The sequence below is a fragment of the Molothrus ater genome, chromosome 17 (genome assembly GCF_012460135.2).
Source record: "Molothrus ater isolate BHLD 08-10-18 breed brown headed cowbird chromosome 17, BPBGC_Mater_1.1, whole genome shotgun sequence".
NCBI classification, from domain to species: domain Eukaryota; kingdom Metazoa; phylum Chordata; class Aves; order Passeriformes; family Icteridae; genus Molothrus; species Molothrus ater.
The window spans coordinates 637,060-657,155 of NC_050494.2; the positions used below are offsets into that span (position 1 = coordinate 637,060).

At 50.1% G+C, this 20,096-nt stretch overlaps 1 protein-coding gene across 1 annotated transcript in view; it reads left to right on the forward strand.

The window, feature by feature from the left end:
- The first annotated feature begins 5,071 nt into the window (after nt 1–5,071).
- The window catches only part of CHD6 (chromodomain helicase DNA binding protein 6), a 92,042-nt gene continuing 77,017 nt past the window's right edge, over nt 5,072–20,096 (forward strand). The window contains 1 exon segment of the mRNA XM_036395976.2: nt 5,072–5,174. Coding sequence (XP_036251869.1) covers nt 5,079–5,174 — 96 coding nt within the window. The 5' untranslated portion in view covers nt 5,072–5,078.

The following is a 20,096-nucleotide window of genomic DNA, read 5'->3' on the forward strand; positions in this document are numbered from 1 at the left end:
TGGTCAAACTGTTGAAGTATGAAGCAATAACAGCAATCTTCCTGGAGTAAATAAGTTGTTTCTCTCCCAAGGCTTTTGGCCTTGAGCTGGGTTGGTTTTAGTTTAGGGCTGCTCCTGGGTTCCTTTCCTGAAAATTGCTTCCTCTTCCACTACAAAGGAGAAATTTGTTTTGGGGAATGCTAATTCAGCCTGTGTCTCTGAATTGGTACAGCTGCCTGCTCTTGCAGGTCCTTCAGGGGTGCTGGACGTGCTGCTGCACTGCCTTCACTGCAGAGATGGGCAGCGTGACAGCATTGGGTGAAGCTCATTGAATGTTGCCCCTCAAGTGCTTCAGGCTGAAAAACACAGTAACTAGGAGAGCTGGATCCTGTCAAAATGTATGTGTGTGCCTTTTGCAGCAGAGTTAAAGTACATGTTTTTATTCTTCAAACAAAAGCTGAAGTCAAGGAGAGGACTTTGAGTGATCTTGGTTTGTTTGCACTTTGATGAAGTTTGAAGCCCACCCTGCAGGCATGGCTGTTTGTTCCTGCCTGTTCCTTTATTCTCATTTTTCCCAGCAGAAACACAGGCTTCCCTGTCCCTGAGGAGGCAGTTGCAGCCCCTTGCTGCAGGCCAGTATGGGTACCCTGTGTGAATCTGACACTGAGGCAGCTCTTGCAGTCTTTATCCATGCTGCAGCTGTGAATAATGCACATCTCTAAGGGAAGGTGCTATCAGGGGCCTTGTTACTTTGTTCTGAATGCTGCTGTCTAGTTTAGTAGTATGTGCCATTTTAATGGATTGAGTTTACCTCTTCCTCTGTTGTCCTCCATGGTGGCCTTAGGGTACTATGCTGCTTGTCTTTGAGCAGCTGGTCCTAGATGTTCCAATGTTAGTCCCAGGGGTCAGTGCTGTGGGTCTTTTTGGGGTCTGTTGATTTCTAGTGGCTTGGTGGATGAGGCTCTCAGAAGAGGATCTGGTTTTCCTGACTGCTTTTTATTGCATTTCTTCAGCTGGAAGTGAATCTCTGCCCCCTCTCTCCACCCCAAAAGTGTAATCACAATAATTTTTAAGATCTAGTCTTCCTTGAGTGATCTTTAATATTTTATCTAGAGTTTCTCCAAACACATAAACTTCCACAGGTGGATAATATAAAGAGTTTCACTGCAGTGGTTTGTATTATTTCAAGAGGGCTTTGTACAAGCACGTGAACTTGTTTTTGTGAGCTGGGCGACTTTGTGAGACTTGTTTTTTGAGAGGCTGCCAGAGCGGGCCTTTGTGTTTTGCTGTGGTGTCCTGCCCTGTCTGGGCTTTGCACAGATAAGAGCTGATATCATCCTCATCAGTGTGCAGGAGAAGCTTACCCTCACTAAGAAGGAAGAGCTGATCAGCCTTGTGCTGAGAGTGGTGCTTGGTGCAGGAATGCAGACTCTTGTGTTGGGTCTGGAAAGCAGGCATGCGTGGGGAGCCTGCTCTGAGGGTGTCTTAAAGAGACAATGTCAAGCTCTGTGGTTGGATGTCTCACTGGGCCTTGGGGCACTTAAAAGGGCTTTTTTCATTTCTCCTGCAAGTAGCAGTGAATGCATTTCTCCTTGCTCATCCCCACTTTCCTGCTTGGGACAGTGGAGTCAGCCTCTGGTGTTGGTGGTCCTCCCTGGTCTGTGAAAGCAGAGGCAGTGTGGTCGTTGGAGGCCAACAAGCGCTCTCAAGGGGAGAGAAGATGGTCAGGATGAAGGGGCCTGTATGCAGTGGGGCAGCAATGTTTACTGTGGCAGAGTGTTAGTGACATGCAGGGTTTGTGTGGTGGGTTCTCAGCACCCTAAAAACCCATGAAAACAGAATTACCCTTGACTGTGGGAGAGATGTCAGTGCCTGCGTTGCCAAGCGTGGTGGTGGTGAGACCAAAATCCTCTAAGGAAGCAATGTGCTCTGTGCAACACCTATTGTGAGTGCCACACTGGGCAATGCCTGTCCCAGCCTGCAGTGATCATCCAGCACCAGCCCCTGGTGAAATAACAGAGCTGGGGAAAGCTGACCAATCTGGCAGCAAAAAGGGAAAAATGTGGTTCTCTGGTTGTCAGCTTGTGACACAAGGAGACACTGATTTTGTTCGTAATATCTCGGGCTGGTGTAATATGTTTTCCATGTGATAGGACAATGCCTTCAACTTTCCCTTATATGGGAAAATCTGGGATGCAGCCTAGCAATCCACCAATATGTGGCTAATAATTTTTAGCATTGTTATGTTGGATGTGTCCAGTCAGCCTAAGAATTAGAGTATACCTGAGACCCTCTGGCTGGGCTTTAATATTTAAGACCAGTCCCTGGCAGATATCTGGGGAAGGGTTATGACTATGCTCTAGGGAATGCCTGAGTAGAACTGGCTGTTTTGGAAGTCAGCTAAAAGCTGGGAGAGTTTATGCCTGAGTATAGAACTCCTGCTCTGTGCTGCCCTTGGGCCCAGTGCTTAGAGAAGTGCTGGGTTGTGTTAGCATCAGGTGGGGGTCACACACAAAGCTTTTGGCATATCCTTTGTGTGAGGACCTTCTCTCTGTGGAGGAAATACTGCCTTGAGGTGAAGGGGTGCATGCTGTTTCTGTACTGCAGCCTGTTGTCTCCAAGGCGTTCTCAGCCTGTAGTGAGTATAAATCCTGCTCTAACAGGAGCAAAACACTCTTTCAGTCCAGAAAAGAAAATGAGAAGCATGGGAACCAAGTCCCAGTCCTTCTTAGCTTTTCGTGTGGGCGCTGGAAATGTGCAGAGGTGTGTTGGGTATGGCTCGGGAGTGCGGGTGTTACTGTGAGGGTGAGGTGTGGCTTGGCCGTGGGGTGCCCATCATATTTTCCAGCCCTGGTTTCCCCTTGAGGGATGTTGCTTCATGATATTATGAATGTCTGCCCTCCGAGGTACAGCATGCCTTCTGCAGGCTCGCCTTTTCCAAAATTCTATGCTGGTTGTTTTGGGATGGTTTGTTTTACTGTGGTGTTTGGGAATTTTTTGGTTTGTGTTTTTCCTCGTAAGATTAAGTTTAGATCTCTTCTGAAGCTTCCAGGCACTTGTCTGGTTCTCTCTGCCATTTGGCTCAGTTGTGAAGGGAATTCCAGGTTGAAATGCAGGTAATTAATTGTTTCCTTTTGGGGTGACTGTGCTGAAAGCAGGGAAAAGTTATGCTTGGCAGTGTCAATTTTCAGAGTATTTTCTAAATGTTTGTATAAAAGTGTGGGATCTGTGGAGCCCTCCTTTGCATTAGAGTAGGAGACTGTATCAGGGGTCAGTCTGGTGTTACTCTAGGCCCCTGAGCTGGCTGCATGTCCTGTTATAACGTGCCTGCTGTTGCAAGGGAGGGACAGGTAGGCAGTAGATGGGCAAGGCTGTTTCATTCACTATCTGATGCTGTCCTGAATTACTTGTTTGAATTACAGCCTGAGAGCTCTGGCACAGGAAAATAGGTGGGAAGGGCAATAGGCACGTGTGGGAGACCCCAGCCAAAAGCCTGATGAGGAAGGCTGGGGGAAAGCTGTGTCCCTGTGGCTGTCAGTGGACTCGTGTGAGGAACTTACTGCCTTTAGTGTTAAAACTCCCTGGGATGTAAGACCCCCCCTCTTCCCCCAGGAGATACCTCATTAGCATTTCTTTGAAGGCAGAAGCAGGACTTATAGCTATCAGGCCCTCCCTGTTAGCAACCACTGCTATAGAGTGGTTGCAACTAACAACTCCAATAGAAAGGGAGTTGTTCTCCCTCTCTATTGCACTGGAAATAGGTATTTGTTTTGTGGACATAGTTTCATTTTGCACTTCACCTTACAATGTATGGCTGCCTTGGAAAGTGAATTCTAGCACTTAATATTAGCTACAGGCAGGATCGAGGGTGCTGCAAAGTTGCAGGGGGTTCCACTTCTTTGATATATAGGTAAGTGAAATATTGGTTCTTTAAGAAACATTAATGCCTTGTTATATATGTGCATTGAGGCAGAATTAAAATTAGTCCTAGATACAAGAATAAACATTAGTGCTTTGCTATAGATGTGCTGCAAAAGCTGCTATTTTTATGTGAGCCACTGCCTTGAGTTCTCTAGGTCTTATGCACAGAGCACTTTTAACCCTCAGTCTTTCATCTGCTTTGGTTGAACTTAAACTTCACTTTATCTAAAGTATATTCTAAGTGTTCAATGTGTGTTAATTGAGGATCCAACAAGAGCCATTTTTGATGACTTAATTAAATGCCTGGTGCATCCTTGCTGTACACTGTGCTTGCTTAGCCTCGGAAGGAGTGCAGTGGGGTGTGTGAATTCACAGCCCATTGCTCCTATTTGTATGCTTCTCTGCTTGTTGCTTTAGGGCAGGCAAAGCCCTGTTTCTCAGTGATCTTTCTCAGTCCCTGCAGGGTGCCCCTCACCAGAGTATCTGAGCCTTTCCCAGCATGCACTTTGGTGCATACATAAAAGCAGGTTTCTCTCCTCCACTGCAGACAGCAGAGGCTGTGCTCTGTTTACGGCGCAGTGATGGTGCGGGAAGGCTGGCTGAAGCAAGGCTTGTGCTTTCTGTGAAGGTGCTGAGGTTTGTGATTGCAGATTTGTGGGCCAGTCACAGTGACTTCTCCACTGCCTTGCTCTGGAGGGTGAGAGTTTCTATTAGAGAATAAAATTGCTGGTTTGGAGTTAGGCCAGTCCCACACTATGCTTTGAGTGTGAGAACCAGAGTCCTGAATCCCAAAGGCAAAGGAAGGAGTGTGTTACTGTGGGCACAGGCTCCTTGAGGCTTTGGTAGTTGTAATTTCAATTCAGGTGAATTGAGGTGTGACTCTGCAGGCTGTAGGACCTATGTGTTTGAATAGGTACAGCTGTGCCCACATCTGACAGGGCATGCTGTGTGTGGAAATGTGGTTATCTGCAGATACTGCTTTCCAGTTTCTAGACAGGCTCTCCATTGGCTGCTCTGCTGAGTGGAGCAGGGCATTAGGGCTGAGGACAATATTCTTAAACCCTTTCCTGGATCCAGCTCTATTTCCTGCTCTTTCTGTTCCCCTTAGCTGGAAGGAGGAGACAGACATGGAGCAGAAATGGGTTTCTGGACCCTGTTGCATGATTGTTCCTCCAGAGATGCCTGCTGAAGAAATGAGTTCAGAATATGAGTGGCTTATCCAAGTACAGAGGGAGAGAAGATATGGAAACCATTTTGGTTTGGACTTTGGACAGGTATGTGCAGTAAGAGTAGGCTAGGACGTGGGCCGGTGGGAACTGTGTTCTCCTGTTCTGTCCAGGGATTGCTAACCTGGCTTCTATGTTGCTACATGACAGAGGAGATGGATATCTACAGACCTGCTGGGCAAACAGGGACAAGAGTTTCTTGGTAGCTTGATGCAGCTGATGCCATGTGCTTGCCTGCTTTCTGGCTGACCCTATGACAGTGGTGCTGGTTGGCCAGGAGTGTCTAGGGCATCTTCTGTATCTGTGCCCTGAATGAATGCAGCTTGAGTCCAGGAGAGATCACAGCAGCTCTGCCTATGTGCTGTTGGAAGAAGCTTGGTGTGGCCTGGGTTCCAGTTCTGTTTGGAAAAAGGGACTCTGCAAAGATGGGACTTTGCAGTCAGTGTTAGTGACGGTGGCGAGGCATCCTCTGGCAGGAAGCCCTCCTGCCCATGTGTTCCCTACTTATGCAGCTGTGGCTCTCCAGCCTGGCGAGGTTGATGCTCTCTTCACTGTTCCTCAAGCTGGTCTCTGACTAAAGGGCTTTATGAGCTGAAGCAAGAAGGGTCTACCTCTCCATATGCGCTTTTGGTAGCGTTTTACTTGCAGTGTGTCTGGGCAGGCCTTTGTGTGCTCACCATTTAAAAGGGCTAGCCAAGTGTATTAAAGCAGTCTATAGCTGAGGAGCTGGCATCACTGAATCCCAAGCATTTGCACAAGAGGAATTGAAGAATTTCTCTTTGGCACTGCTCTCAGCCTCCCATACTTTAGTCTTTCTTGGGATAGTGTAAAAGACAAATGCAAGGAAACAGAGATGATTGAGATGAATGTCTCATTACAGATGGCATCTGAACTCTGGAGACTGTTCTCTCAAAGTACTTTCTCAGGCCTGGACAACAGCAGATTTTGTCTGTTGCTATTTTGGAATGAGGTTTGCTAGATTTTGTTAGGATGTGCAGGCAGAACAGATGCCATGAGCTGTGGGACCTCCCTACAGCATACAAAACTCTCAGACTGTGGTTATTTAGGATGTTATCTTTCTGGGTGCTGAGGAACAGCTTGGCTCCCCCAGTACCTTGCCTTCCTGCAGGCAGGGGTCTGCCAGCCAGCCTTTCTGCCCTGCCCTGGAGTGGGTGGCCTGGGTTTGCAATGCTAGCAGGACAGGTGCAGCCTGTGTGGGTGCAGGAGCTCTTCTCCAACAGGGCAGCATCAGTCAAGCAGCCTCTGTAAGCTGGTGTTGGAGCTGTCCTGTGCTTGGGGAGCGAGCAGTGTAGCAAAATGTCCTTCTGCTCCTGGAGATCCCTTCTATGTCCCCAGCCTTCAGTGTGTGTGAGAGCACAGACCAAGCTGAGCTTCCTTTATCACCTGTTTTTTGAGATCCCTAGGACCAGGATAAAGTGCTGCCGGGCCCAAAGAAGAGCTGCTCACTTTTCACACACTAAGATGTACCTTGGGGTCAGCCTTCAAGGCCTGTGCTCGTAAGCTGTAGTCTGAGAATGTGGCCATGGTAGGCAAAGCAAGGCTGGCCTTGAGCTCCCTTCAGGCACTGTACACCCCTTGCCACTCTGCCACCTGTGCACAGACGAGGCATTTGGCAAAGCAGAGGTGTCCATCCTGTTGTGAGGGCCTGGAAATGTTTGAAATGCTAACTCTTTTCCTGTGGCCCAGCTGCTGGTACTTGGCCATGCATCATTCAGTTCCTTGGATGTTTTTCCTTGGGCACATTCCTGTGGGCTACTCATTAGATGAAGCAGGAGGTTGGCAGGAGGGCACCAACTTTTTCTTTCACCTTTTTTCTCTACCATGGTTATAGCAGAAGAACAGTGGGGAATACCTTAGTCAGCAGATAACAGGAGCAAACAGGGATATGGGGACATCAGGTGAATGACTGGCAAGGTAAGAGTTATCCACTGTGGAGGTCTGTGGCAGGGAGCTTCAATTGGAGCAGACTTTCCTGAAGTCTGACAGAAATTCCTCAAGAAATGATTTTCAGCATGACTGGACTCTGCAGTGGGATCTCCATCACTATGTGGAGCTGTGGCCAGTGTTGCTGTGCCTTCTCAGCACAAAATCTGATCAGGGTGTCAGATGTGTCCACAGCCAAGTCTTGAGGTGCATTGCATGTGTTCACTTTTCTCTCCCTGATGTCAATGTTGATTTTTGGTTTCTATTCTAGCATTAGAAAATAGAGGCACATAGGGTTATGATTGCCTCTGAGGAGCTGTTTGCAGTGTGGCAAAGCTGTTTTCTGACAGCTGGAGTTTGCTGTGCAGGATGTTAACAACAGCAAGAGGAGAAGATCTGTACTTTCAAGAATGCCATCTCATTTTTTGGCCATCTACCTTGGGATAGTATGAGTTTGGTGTAACTCTCTCCAACCTTATAAAATGTTCTTTGCATTGGCTAGCTGTCAAGGCTGGATTTGTAAACCTTTCTTACTAATAAAGGTTAAATTATGTGCCTAGTGGCTTCTTTGTAGGGACAGTGACCTTGGAGATGGACTTGGACAGCTAAGTGAAGCTTTGAACACTTGTGTGTAAGACATAAAAGGCAGCAGGAAAATGTGCAGAGTGCACATTTTCCAGAGTGACGCTGGTTTTTGCTGAAACATCTATATCCCTCCTGGTAGCTGGAGAGCAGCTGGATGTTTTGCCCTGATGCAAGAGGCCTTTGAAGCAGCTGACAGTAACCCCTGTGCTCCCTTGAGCCCAGTAATTCATCAGAGGCTTTTTCCTTACACTGCTGGGAAGTCTGGCTCCTCATGACTGCTGGTCCAGGAAGCCAGCAGGAGCCAAGCCTACAATTCTCTCTCTACCCAGGGGTAACAGCCAGGCACTTCAGGGAAGAGAACCTGCTTCCAGCACTGAGACTGTGTCCTCAGAGCTTCTTTCCCCATTTCCATCTAAAATGTAGCTAGGGTTGTGTTGTCACTCTGACCAGAGGCTTTCCACAGCCTCCTTGGTAGCTGAAGCACACAAGCATGCTGCCTTGGCATGCAAGGCCCTCTGCCTTGTTAAGGAGCAGATTGGGTGGGCCATCCCAGGCTAAGAGGAGTTGCCCACCAGGCATCTTTTTGGTTGCCAGCAGGCTGGTTATGCCACTGTGTTGAGCTGCTGTGAGCAGTGAGCTTCTGACTCCCAGAGGCCAAGAGAGGGGTTGTGAGCTGGCTGCTTCTGGCCTGCACCAGGGTCAGTGGGGTGGGAGAGTTGTGCAGGATGCTGTGGAAGTTACACTTGGCCATAGGCTTTATTGGCTTCTGGAGCTTGGGACTCCTGTAGCATGTGGATACAGATACTGCGTTTTTTTCATTTTAAAGTAGGAAATTAGGTGCTGGGAGTGTGATGGCTGAAGTGGGAAGGCTTTATGGCCACTGTCACTGTCTGTTCCCTAGACACTCCACTCGTGTCCTTTCTTGTTGGCTTGCTGGTCGGCATGCTGGGGCTGGTGAATAAAGTGGAAGGAAAATTTGGCACTGGTGATGGAAGAATGGCTTGTTAAGATTTGGCAGACTGGGCAGTTAATTTGAGCTGTGTAGTGTCCTGGGTTGGATGCCGCACTGGGCCATATTTGTGTGTAGTGGGTAGCAGAGGTCTGGAAAGTGCTACATCAGTGACATGCAGTGGGCTCTGCTGATGTGTCAGGAGCTTGAGCTGGGGATGCTCTTTACAAGGCACATGAATCATGCTGGTGGGATACTGCTGTGCAGGGAGCCACCGTGGACCCCTGTGTGTGTAGGAGTGCTGCACATGTTCTTGCACACCAGTGCACCCTTGCACATGAAATCATGCCTCTTGGTGCTGAGGGTGGTCAGATGCCTGTCCCTGTGGGAGTCCAGCCTGCCGGTGCCAGCTACGAGTCTGGGCAAGCTTGGCCTGTCTCCTTTCTCTCTTGGCTGTGTAGGTACTGCATTGTAGCAATTTGGTTTGGTTTTCTTCTGGGTTTTTTTGCCTTGCTGATGTTGAGGATTAAAATACACTGCCTGAGGGTTATGAACAACTGTTTGGAGTCAGACTCTTGGCCAGCAGATTAGAAGGCAACAGACACAGTAGGTTTGAGAAACCTGTCTCGCTCCTGCATACCAGGGTAGCAGGATGATGACGTGGGAAATTGCACACAGCTGATGCTGGGTGCATCCCCATGATGGGGAAGGGGGTACAGGTGACACTGGTGCATCCCTGCTCTGCAGACAGCCACCTTGCAAGGCCTGTGCAACATGGGAGTAGTGTGTCCCCTCATTTTGGACTGCTCATGAAGATGATGAGGGAAATACATTTTATGGTGAGCTCAAATGTGGTTTCCCTCTCTAGCAGCAAGCTGGAGTGCTTCTCTTTGTGTGCATGTCGAATGGCCAGGCATGGCTTTGTGTTCATGACGTGCCTTCACTGAACAAACTGGAGGGGTTTCAGCTGTTCTGCTGCTTTCTCTTCCCTTGTGCTATTTGTCCCTACTCACTACTGTGTTCGCTGGACTCTGAGTGAGCCCTCGGTGCTCAGTCCCCTTGGCACTGTGCAGCTGCTGAAGGTCACTGTGGTTATGGTCTTGGATTAGAAGCTGCATTTGAAAACCCTCCAAAAAGGAGCTATTGCTGGTTCTGCCACGTGAGCTTGTCATGAGAGTCATGAAATGCAGCTGACTGAAGCTGCATTACCGGGGGCCGTATCCAGCCTGCATGTGCACTCTTGCTTGTTGGGTGCCAACAGAGCATCCTCTGTGGAACAGGCAATGGCACGAGCCCAGGTGTCTCCCTGGGGTCTCTGACGTGGCTGTTGCTGTAGGGCTGAGAGCTTGGGAACAGAGTGTTGGTGTTGAACAGGCTTTCTGGAGGGGAATGCTGTGCAGCATCACCATATTCCTTTTCCAAGGGAGCAAGTGGCAAGGAGGTTGTGGTGATTTATTGCCTGCCTGTCAAAGTCTTGTTGCCTCGTCACCTGTGGGGTGGCAGTGCTGGGTGTCTCGGGAAGGTACTGCAGGTTCGCCATGTGCTTTTGGTGTCCTTACCAGCAGATCTCTGGGCTCCCCTGGCCCCACAGAGAACATAGTCAATTCCCCCCCACCTTCTTTTTTTAAAGATGAGAATATTTTGAAAACAGAAAATTGCTTGCAGCATGGCTGTGTCCCTTGGGGCTGGCTGTTGGTGTGATGCTCTGCCCATCCTGGACATGTGTACCTGCCTGATGCATGTTTGCTCCCTTACTTTGGGTTATTTGGACCTCTGTGTTCTCTCCTCTTCCCCCTTGTTTCCTTCATCGTGCTGTGTGTCCTGCTTAGGAGTGTGGGGCCTGTGCCCTCTTCCCCCATGGTGCGGTGGAGCATTACGGCAGCTCTGGAATGAAGACCACTTGGCTGCTTGGCGAAGCCTCTCCTGATGGGTTGCTGAGGGAGTCTTGTTTTCTGTAGCTGTGTAAGCAGAGCTGGGAAGCTGCTTCTCCGCAGCCTCTGGGAAGGAGAATGTGTGCTGTGCTGCCTCGCAGTGAGCTTGCAGACTCCACAGCCCCCTGCATCGCTGCTGCTGCTTCTCTCTTGCTAAACTACTGGGTTATTTTTAACTTGGAAAAATTACAACCCGAGATTGGCATTCTCTACCCCCAGCGGAGGGCTGGAGGCAGGATGTGGGGGAGGCACTGCGGAGGCTGGGAATGCGGCTTGCCGCTCCAGCGGGCCCGTTGCCAGGGGCTCTGCCCCCCACAGCCCTGTGCCTGCCGGGCTGCGCAGAGCCTGTGCGGCGAGGCTGCCTCTTGCTCGGCACGGATGGAGCTTCAGCCTGGATTCCCATGGCGAAGGCACAGAGCAGCTGCAGACACATAAACAAATCCTGCTGCAGCAGGCTGTGGGGAGAGAGCTGTGCTCTGCCTGCCAGGCTGCTTGCGTGACAGCCTGCAGACAGATAGCTGCTGAGGGGGACTGTGTACCTCCTTCCGAGAGTATCCTGCAGAGATGCTCTTGGGTGACGGAGTGTGCTGTGGAGGAGCAGCTAGCCGGGTTGCTCTTTTACCTCCTGGAGGAGGCTTTGCTGAACCATGCAGCCCTCCCTAATTTAACTTGCAGAGAGCTGTTGGGGAGGAGCCAGGGAGAGGTGTCACTCGTGCGCCCCCCCCCCCCCCCAGCTCTGCCTCTAGTGTTTTGCAGGCAGTTGCATTGTCAGTGCGAGTCTCCCTTGCCTGGAACTCCCCGAGTGATGGGAACACCTCTCTAAATCCGCTGACAGGGAGATGTTTCTGCAGAGCCTCTTTTCTATGCAGCCCTCAGGAATGTAGTTCCCTGAGTCCCTCTGGATTGCAGCAGACCCCCAAGTTTCAAGCTCCAGTGGCTCTGCTGGCTGAGATGTGTCTGTGCAGCCCTGCTTAGGAACAGGGATTGATGAGGTAGCAAGGCTCAAACAGCACCAGAGGACTGCAAATGTGTGTGTCTTTGCTGTTTGGTCTCAGAGAACACTGTTGGTCAAGACAAGCAGAAGAAGAACAGAACCAGGTTCTGCTCTTGGTCTGTCCCTGCCTGACCTGTGAGTCCTTTACTGCTGCTCACCTGCAATGTGGATGCATCAGGTGAGGAGGGTGGCTGGTGCTTGGGCCCTGCTTGGTTATCCTTGGGCTTTCTGTCTGCCTTACCAACTGCAAAGCTATTGAGGAGGTTCCTCTGATGGGGAGGTGCTGCCAGGGCCTGGAGCCTTCTGTTCCAGCTCGCCTGGGAAAGCCTGCCAGTTCCTGTCAGTTCTGATCTGTTGTCTGCTACTCCATAGCTCTCAGTGATTGGCCAGGAGTAGCAGGGGAGCACAGCAAACCTCTTGGCGAGCAATGGCCAGTCCTTATTTCCCTTAGCTGACTTCAGGCAGTTGCAGACACCTTTTCTGGCTCCTTTGGGAATGATTCTCATTTGCTTGTTGAGGCTGGTCCCATACACCCAGCACTCTGATTCCATTTGGCATGACATGCTTTGGGCAGTAAACTGGTGTGAAGCTCTCCAGGCTGTGGGATGGGGTACGCCATGAGATACTGAGGCTGGTCCTCTGCCTCTGAGCTCCAGTCAGGACTGTGAGAGTTCCTGCCAGAGCAGCAGTTCTGGTGTCTCAGCTCTACAAAGGTCCAATGTGATGCCTGACCCTGACAGAGAAATTACACAGCTCATGTCATCCCTGTATGGTAGGGAATGGCTGTTGGCTACTTCTTTTCCTCAAGGCTGTAGGGTTTGTTATCAGGCACTGCTGATAACAGTGTTATCAGAGACACTGCTCTGTGTTTGAGCCAAGGGCTGTTCCCATGATGGCAGCAGGTGGTGGAGAGCAGAATAACTCTAGGGCAGCCAGGGCTGGAGTAGCATCTCTTCCCCAAGAGAGCTACTCTGCAGCTTATGTGAGGCAGTGGAGTGTCCCCACCACTCCAGAGTGGTGTGAACACACAAGGACAGCTGCTGACACTGGCACAGGGATTGATGTGTGAAGCAGAAGACAGAGCAGGACTCTTTACTTGGAAGACAGGCTTCTGAAAGCTCTCATTTGCCCCATTGCCTGGTGCCCTTTGTCGCTGCCTTATATTTGGCAGGGCTGAGCAGGGCCCTTGTGCTGTGTCTGTGGGAGCTGCCTGCAGTTCTTATTTCTGAGACTTCTCATCAGTCTGTACTGTGACCTCTGCCAGTGTTTGTCAGGGCAGGTTAGTGCATCCTCAGGTAACAGTACAGCAAGGCAGTGCTGAGCCACCCAACTTCCCCTGGGCTAGCTGCCATCCATGAGCCTGGCTTGCTACTGGCCTGCAGGCCTGGGCAGCAGGTTGGGACCTGGCACCCCTGACCCATCTCTTTTCCTTCGAGCTGTGCCTGGCCACTGGGGAGATGGAGCAATTCTGGAGGCACATTCGCAGACCAGACCTACTTGTCTGAAAATCAGTAATTTCATAGCATGGCTATGCAATTCTTTATCTTCCTGCTTGTCCTTCAGGGCTGCATACAAAGTTCTGTGCCTGTTTGAGGTCTGTATTTTCAAGGGATCCTCCTTCTCATCAGAACTACAGGAGGAAGGAGAGAGAAGGGCTACATGATGAGGAGGTGAGCAAGGCTTGCATCCCTCACCTTGAAGGAAGTCTTTCCAGAAGCCTGCTGATAGATGGAGGTTGGACACTTTTTGATGCATCTGTCTCAAAGGAGCTGCTTGCAGTGAGACCTTGTCCTTGGCACCTCCCCTCCCTGAGCCTTCTTTGTTTGTGCCAGATGCTGCTCCTGCACCTGGGAAGGGGAGCTGGAAGACAAGGTCCTTCTGGAAAGTGTATATCTCCAGTGGGCTAGTGCTAGGTAGTTTGGGGGATGAGTGAGGATGTGTGGAGCTAGGTGTACTGTATTAGAGCACTTCTCTGGTTTGTAATAAGCACAGGGGTCTCCAGACTGAGTGTGGGGTTCCTGTTCCTCTTGAATGTCACTGATGAACCACCGAGGGGTGCTTCCATTCTGGCACATAGGAAAAGGAGCTGGAAAAGCTGCCAATGTCTAAATCAAAGAATCATAGAATAGAATAAGTTGGAAGTAATCTTAGGTTATCTAGTTCCAACCCCTTCTGCCATAGGCAGGGACACCTTCAACTAAGCGCACTTTTAGCTGAGGGTGAACAGCTGAGGCATGGACCCCATTTTGTGTTTGTGGAGTGTTGTGTGTCTGTAGTGTCATTATGTGGTCCTGGCTCACAGCGTGCCCTTACTTTTCAGGAAAAGTGTCTGCTGCAATAACTTGTCACTTCAGCAGAGGTGCAAGGCAGATTGCCATCCCATTGGACCCAGCTTGTGCTTTAGGGGATCCGGGGCTCTCACTTCTGGCCTGGGGCCTGAGTATTCACGACACCTGCTGAGAAGCAAATGTGATCCCTTTGCTGGATTTCTATCACTTCATTGAGATGAGGAGTGTCTATATGCAGGGTGCTGAGTGACCTGGTTGTGTCATTGAATGTCTGCCACAGGTATGGGCTGAAAACCAGAATTGAAGTGTACTGAGTGGAGTCTCCTCTGGAGATACTTAAAACCTCCCTGGACACAATCCTGTGAGACCTGTTCAAGGTGAAACCTGGTTTATCAGGGGACTTGGACAAGGTGATCTCAAGAGATCCCTTTGAATTCCAACCATTCTGGGATTCTGTGTAGTGGCGTGTGTCTGCTGTAGTTGGCAGCGTCCAAGGCTGTTTCCTGGTTCTGCTCTTTGCTGCAGCAGCTTTGGAGGGACTTGAATGCAAAATTCCTATTTAGCAAGGGCAAAGAAAGAGTGCAAGTTTTCCAAATGGGTTATCACCAGTGTCTTTGGCACATAGGTGGACATGCCCACACAGGCCTGTTGGGTGCCCCTTGTCCTTCCAGAGGTGGCTTGTGAGCTTTGCTTCTTTTTGAGTCCCAGGTCCTGTTGTGCTTGGAGAAAGCCACATGGCCCTTTTTATTTGTCCTTCTGAAGGGGATCATTAAGGGTGTTGATTTTTGTTTTAACTCCACTTGTTTCCTAGCTGCATCCTATTTCCATAGATAAAATCAGTGCTTTTTCCCCTTTGAAGAAGGCTGTCCACCTGCCTCTTGCAGGCAGCTGAGCATGGCACTGTGCTGCAGGAATGTTCTCTAATAAAGTAAAAAAAAATGCTGCTGTTCTGAACAAGATGTGTTCTCAGGTAAATGCCATTAGTTTCTGCAGATGCTGAGGCCTCTGCTTTCTCTGGGTTTGTGGCCCTTTTGCCTGTTGGTGACAAGCCTGTGGACATGACCCGGGGGGACAGACAGGGCTGTGCTCATGTTGCCCCAGGGCACCTCTGGCGCTGAGCTGGCCTGGGGGAGCTTCTGAGCTTGCAGCCAAGGCATGTGGACATGTACACTTTTGCTATGGGTTGGAGGACCTGGGTCACCTGAACTGTTGGAGAAGAGAAGGGAGGACAGGGCTTGAAGATAATACAGACCCTGGAAGTAAAGGCAAAACAAAATTAGGACTGCATTCAGAGCTGCTGACCCGCACCTTCATCACCATGCTGCAGATGAGATTTCCCTTCAGGAAAGGAAAGTTGCTCTCGGGTAAAAGCTATGAATAAAACTTCCTTTCTGAAGTGCCTTGATGGGTCTGTGACTGAGGGGCTGTTAGGACGTCTTGAGACAAAGAATCCTTGAAGGGATATTGGTGGAAGTCTGCAATGGGAGAATGCCAGAGATTGCTCTCAGAGATTGAGCTCTGTGTGTCTGAAGTCATCTGTGGACACAGTCCTTGGCAGTGGTTGTGTGGGGATCTTGGGAGCGCATGTAGGTTTTGGAGAGAGGGAAAGGTGGAGGCAAGTCTGAGTGTGTTCCCAGGGGAAAGACAGGGTAGCCCCTGACTGTGCCATGTGCCTTACAGGTTTTGGGGGCTGTTTCACAGTTTCCAGTGAACTGAATCAAAGAAGTTTGGAATAGAATCAAAGTAGTTTGGAAAAGATCAATTGCGCCCAACTATAAACACAACATGGCCAAGGCCACCACTCAACCATGTCCCCATGTGCTAAAGCCACATGTCTTTTAAATCCCTCCAGGGATGGTAACTCCAGCACTGCCCTGAGCAGCCTGTGCTAGTGCTTGACAACCCTGTTGGTGAAGAAATTTTCCTTAATCTGTAACCTAAACTTCCCCTGGTGCAATTTGGGGCCATTTGTTCATATCCTGGTGCTTGGTCAAAGAGTCTACCTTGATCCACACTCAAGTCAGGGATCTGTAGAGTGTGAGAAGGTCCTCCCTGAGCCTCCATTTCTCCAGGCTGATCTCCCCCAGCTTACTCAGCCACTCCTCATCAGACTTCTGCCCCAGATCCTTCCCCAGCTCTGCTGCCCTTCTCTGAATTTGTTTCCTGAACAAAGGTCCCTGACTCAAAGTTCTGAAGGTCTTTCTTGTTACAAGGGGCCCAACCACTGAATCCAAGCTCCATCCCCCTGCATCATTCCCCCCAAAGTGGTCATCCTTTTGGGACCTTGAGAACTGGTCCTGTTTGACTGACCCTCACCGGTGTTACATTACAAGGAGGAACACCTTTTTGTCAGGTATTTTGGTAATCAATGGAATTACATTGGGGATTTAGCCTTTTTTGGGGATGCACTGCAAAAACCAGATGGAGTTTGAGATGTGAGAGCCCACCAGCAGAGTCTCCTTAAAGGCGAGGAGAATGTAAATTGAGAGCAGCTTGAATGGTGCAGATGCATCCCCTTTCCTGCTCTTGGGATACATAACCTGTGGGCACAGTCCCCTTTGCTTGTTAACACATGCTATGTTTTCAGCTTGCTGGCTGTGGAGACTGTTTGATTTGTGGGCCAGTCTAATTTACAGCTCCTTTCCACAAGATATGTTTTAATGTAATTCAGTCTTAGGTGGTGGTGTTGCTCTTTGTGATGAAGCTCCTCTGTGCAGCTGGAATAATCCTTGTCTAGCTCTCACTGTTCTGCAGTGCAAATCTGTGCAGTGCCTCAGGCAGGCTCTTTTAAAGGTTTCAACAAGAATGGTGTTTTTGAGAAAGAGGTTACAGATTTTTGATCGTTTACCCGTCCTTGTAAAAATTCAGCCAGCCTCAGCACACCATCAGCCTCTGAAAACAAACATTTGATTTTTAAAAGTTGTTTTTGTTGCTCTACTCTATTCCCTTTGCACCTGAATGAAGAAGGGCATGAGCCTGACACCATGGTAAAGGTTTGGATTTTTCAGGTTTTGTTTTGGTTTTGTTTGGGTTTTTTTTATTTTTTTTTTTTTTTTCCCTTGGTTTGGTTTTTTTCCTCTTTGGGAATTTTCTTCCATTTGTTGCCTAAGAGATGATAACGAGGATACTTACGAGAGACAAAAGAAGTGGCCAGGATGGCGGGGGAGGGGTGCAGCTGGCTGTAGGGCTTTCTTTTGGGAAGGGCGGAGGCACCGGTGAGGGGCTGGGCTGGGCTCAGCTCCGCTCGCTCTCGCCCTTGGGCTCAGAGGTGATGCGGGCAGGCTGCTGCCCTGGGGAGAATTGCTGCCACCGGGGAGTTCTGTCCTGCGCTGCTTTCTGCTCACCGGGGCTGAGCTTCAGCTGCTGAACTGGGATCTTTCCAACACCCGACCTCAAGGGGAAGGGGACCCCGGCCCCCTCCCCATTCCCGGAGGGAGCGTCTGTGGCTGCGTGCAGCAGCTGCCTGCGGGAGCCCGCCTGCCTCTGCCCAGCCCCGCTGCTTTCTGCTGCTGTTCCGCTGCTCCGGCCTTCTATGCTACGCTTTAACCCGACAGCTCGAGCCTGCCGGGGCCCATGCTGCTTCTGCCCCTGCTTGGGGCTTAGTGCTTCCCTTCGATTTGACACCTCCGGGGGTCTGCTCGCCTCTGCCGTTCCAGCTGCTTCCAAGGTTCCTGCTGCAGTCCGTTTCCCCAGCCAGAGGTGCAGCAGGACCGGCCGTCCCTGAGGGTTCCAAAGGCAGCCCCTTCTGCATCCCTTCTGCCAGTCTGCCGCCATTGCCGTGCGCAGAGAGGCGGCCGAGCTCGCGCCACAGCGCCCCCTGCAGCCCCGGGGGAGTCATTGCCCTGCCCTGCCCGGCCTGGGAGCCAGCAGCGCCCCTGCTGGCTGTGCCCGGAACTGCACCGCAGGGGAAGGTGCCTGCAGCCGGGACCAGGCCGGCCCTGGGGCTCTGCGTCTGCTCGTCGGTGCTGCCGGGCTTGGTGTTTGCTTGCCTTGTTATACACACACACAGCTAGTAAGGAACTGCTATTCCTTTTCTGGTATCTTTGCCTGAAAGTTCCGTCGTTTCAAAGTTATAATAATTCAGAGGGAAGGGGGTCATATTCTGCATTCCAAGGGAGATTCCCACCTTCCTTGACAGACACCTGTCTTTCAAACCACAGGCTTTGTGTTGCTCTAAATGGAGAAATGTCTTTCTCTGTCTCTAGCCTTCCTTTTCTTGAGAATGGGTAGACATGGCCCTGAAGCCATGCAGGCAGACCTGAAACTTTTTCTAGCTTGGGTCTCCTACCATTTCCTTCTGGTAGCCCCTTCCTGGCTCTGCCTGCAGCTCCAGGCTTTCTCTCAAACCTAGCTCTTTCTTTCTGGGGAAGCTCTAGAGAAGGCTGCTGAGCCATTTTTCAGACCAAAGGTTTCTCTAAGCCCCAGTCTTTTTGCAGGCCCCCGCTTTGCTTTGGCAGCCCATTGCCATCCCTGTTTCAGTTGTATGTCAAGGCTTCTTCTGTCCATCAGTGTTACACTGAACCTAATTTTATACCTGAACCTTTTGACAAGAACTGCTGTACAAAAGGTGATTCCCAGACGAGGGCTTCTGACAAACTAAAATAATCTTTGGTGTACCATTTCTAGCCCTGTTCCAAATGCAGCCCTAAGCTTTCACTTTCTGTCAGTCTCAGCTGTAGTTCTTGCTTTCCATCTGAGCCTTAGAGCTGGAAATCCAGGTAGAGTTCTTCCAGCCCATGGATCTTGGCAGCTCCCACTTGGTTTTGGCAGCCCTTTTCCTGCCACAGTCCAAGTGCAGCTTTAGGCTTTGTCCCTCTCACAGCACTAACCCTATTCCTGGCACTGGCTCTCATATTTCCACAGAGCAATTGAAAAGGCCCCACAACCATTGCCTGGATGAAAACTGACCCAGCCCAGCTGTCTTGCCAGCTCCTGTTTGGCTTTTGAAGCCTGGCTCAGCTGTAAGCTTTGGCTTTCACTCAGGCTTCTTATTTTTTGTGAAGAACTGCAGGGAAGACTCCGAGCCCATGGGTCACACCAAAGCTTTCGCTCATCCTGGGACTCTGAGCTGCTCTTGCTTGAGTTTGGCAGCCCCTTTCCAGCTTTGCTCCAGCAGTAACAGTGTGCATTCTGCTTCTGAGCCTGACCCTGTGCTTGCCTGTGGACTGTGAGGAAGGGATATAAGGAAGGATCCACAGCCATTTCCTGGCAAAAGGCGATCCACATGGATCTCTTGGCAGCCCCTCTCCCCAGATGCCATGTAACCTATCCCTTCAGTCCAAACCCTGACCTGAGCTGTTTTCCAGCTGAACTGTAGGGAACCTTCTAAAACATTTCCCGGGCTGGCCTCTTTATATTTTGCCATCCCTTTCCAGCCCCACATGAGTGCTAGACTCTGGACCCTTATGCTGGTTTTCCAGCAGAGCCTTAGCTAAGCTCCCCAGCCTTTTTCCTCATGAAGGCTTATTCCCAGGTAAGGCCTTATGCAAGTCCTTCTTTGCTCAGGTGAGCTCTGCTTCCTCTGCATTTCTGGGTTTTCTTTTTCTTAGCCATAGCCCTGATTTTCCTGAGAAGCTGTAGAGAAGTTTTCTACCAATTGCCTGGACCAGTGTTTGCTCTCAGCACAGTGTTCTTGGAAGCTGCCATGTACTTTTGCAGCCCCGCTCCAGCTCCAGCTCTGGACTTTGTCTTAGCATTATCCCAACCCTAGTCTTATTGCCAAGGTCATTCTTCAGGAAGGTGTCTGCAAACTCAGGTCTTTAGCAGCCCCTACTTTCTTCTAGTGGGCCCTTTCTGGCCCCTCTCAAGCTATGAATTTTGGCTTTCCTTCAGCCCTAATCCTAATTTCACATCTGAAGCCCAGCCAAGGGCTGCCAGGGGAGGAGGGGAAGTTTCTCTCAGGCCAGGTGTTCTGTGCCATCACAGTGCTGTTACAGCCCCACTCCCACAGCTGTCCTGTGCACATGGAGTAGCTGTTCCTCGAGCTTGCCAGATGCAAAACAGAATTGAGCTGGGGTTTCTTAAAATTTTATTTCTGCATATTTCTGGGATTTTTTTTGGTTTTATTTTTGTTTTGTTTTTTTTTTTTTGAGTCAGAAAACTGCTGTTTCAAAGTCAGACAGGGATTGGGCAACATTAACTCACTTTTCCCCTTCCTTCTTGTTTGCTTCATGGAGATGCCAGGCAGTCATGCCTTTTGTCAGCAGGATTGTTGAAGGATGTTAGCACACACTGGCTGCTCTGTCTCAGTTTTGCATCCAAGCTTCAGATTTGGATTCT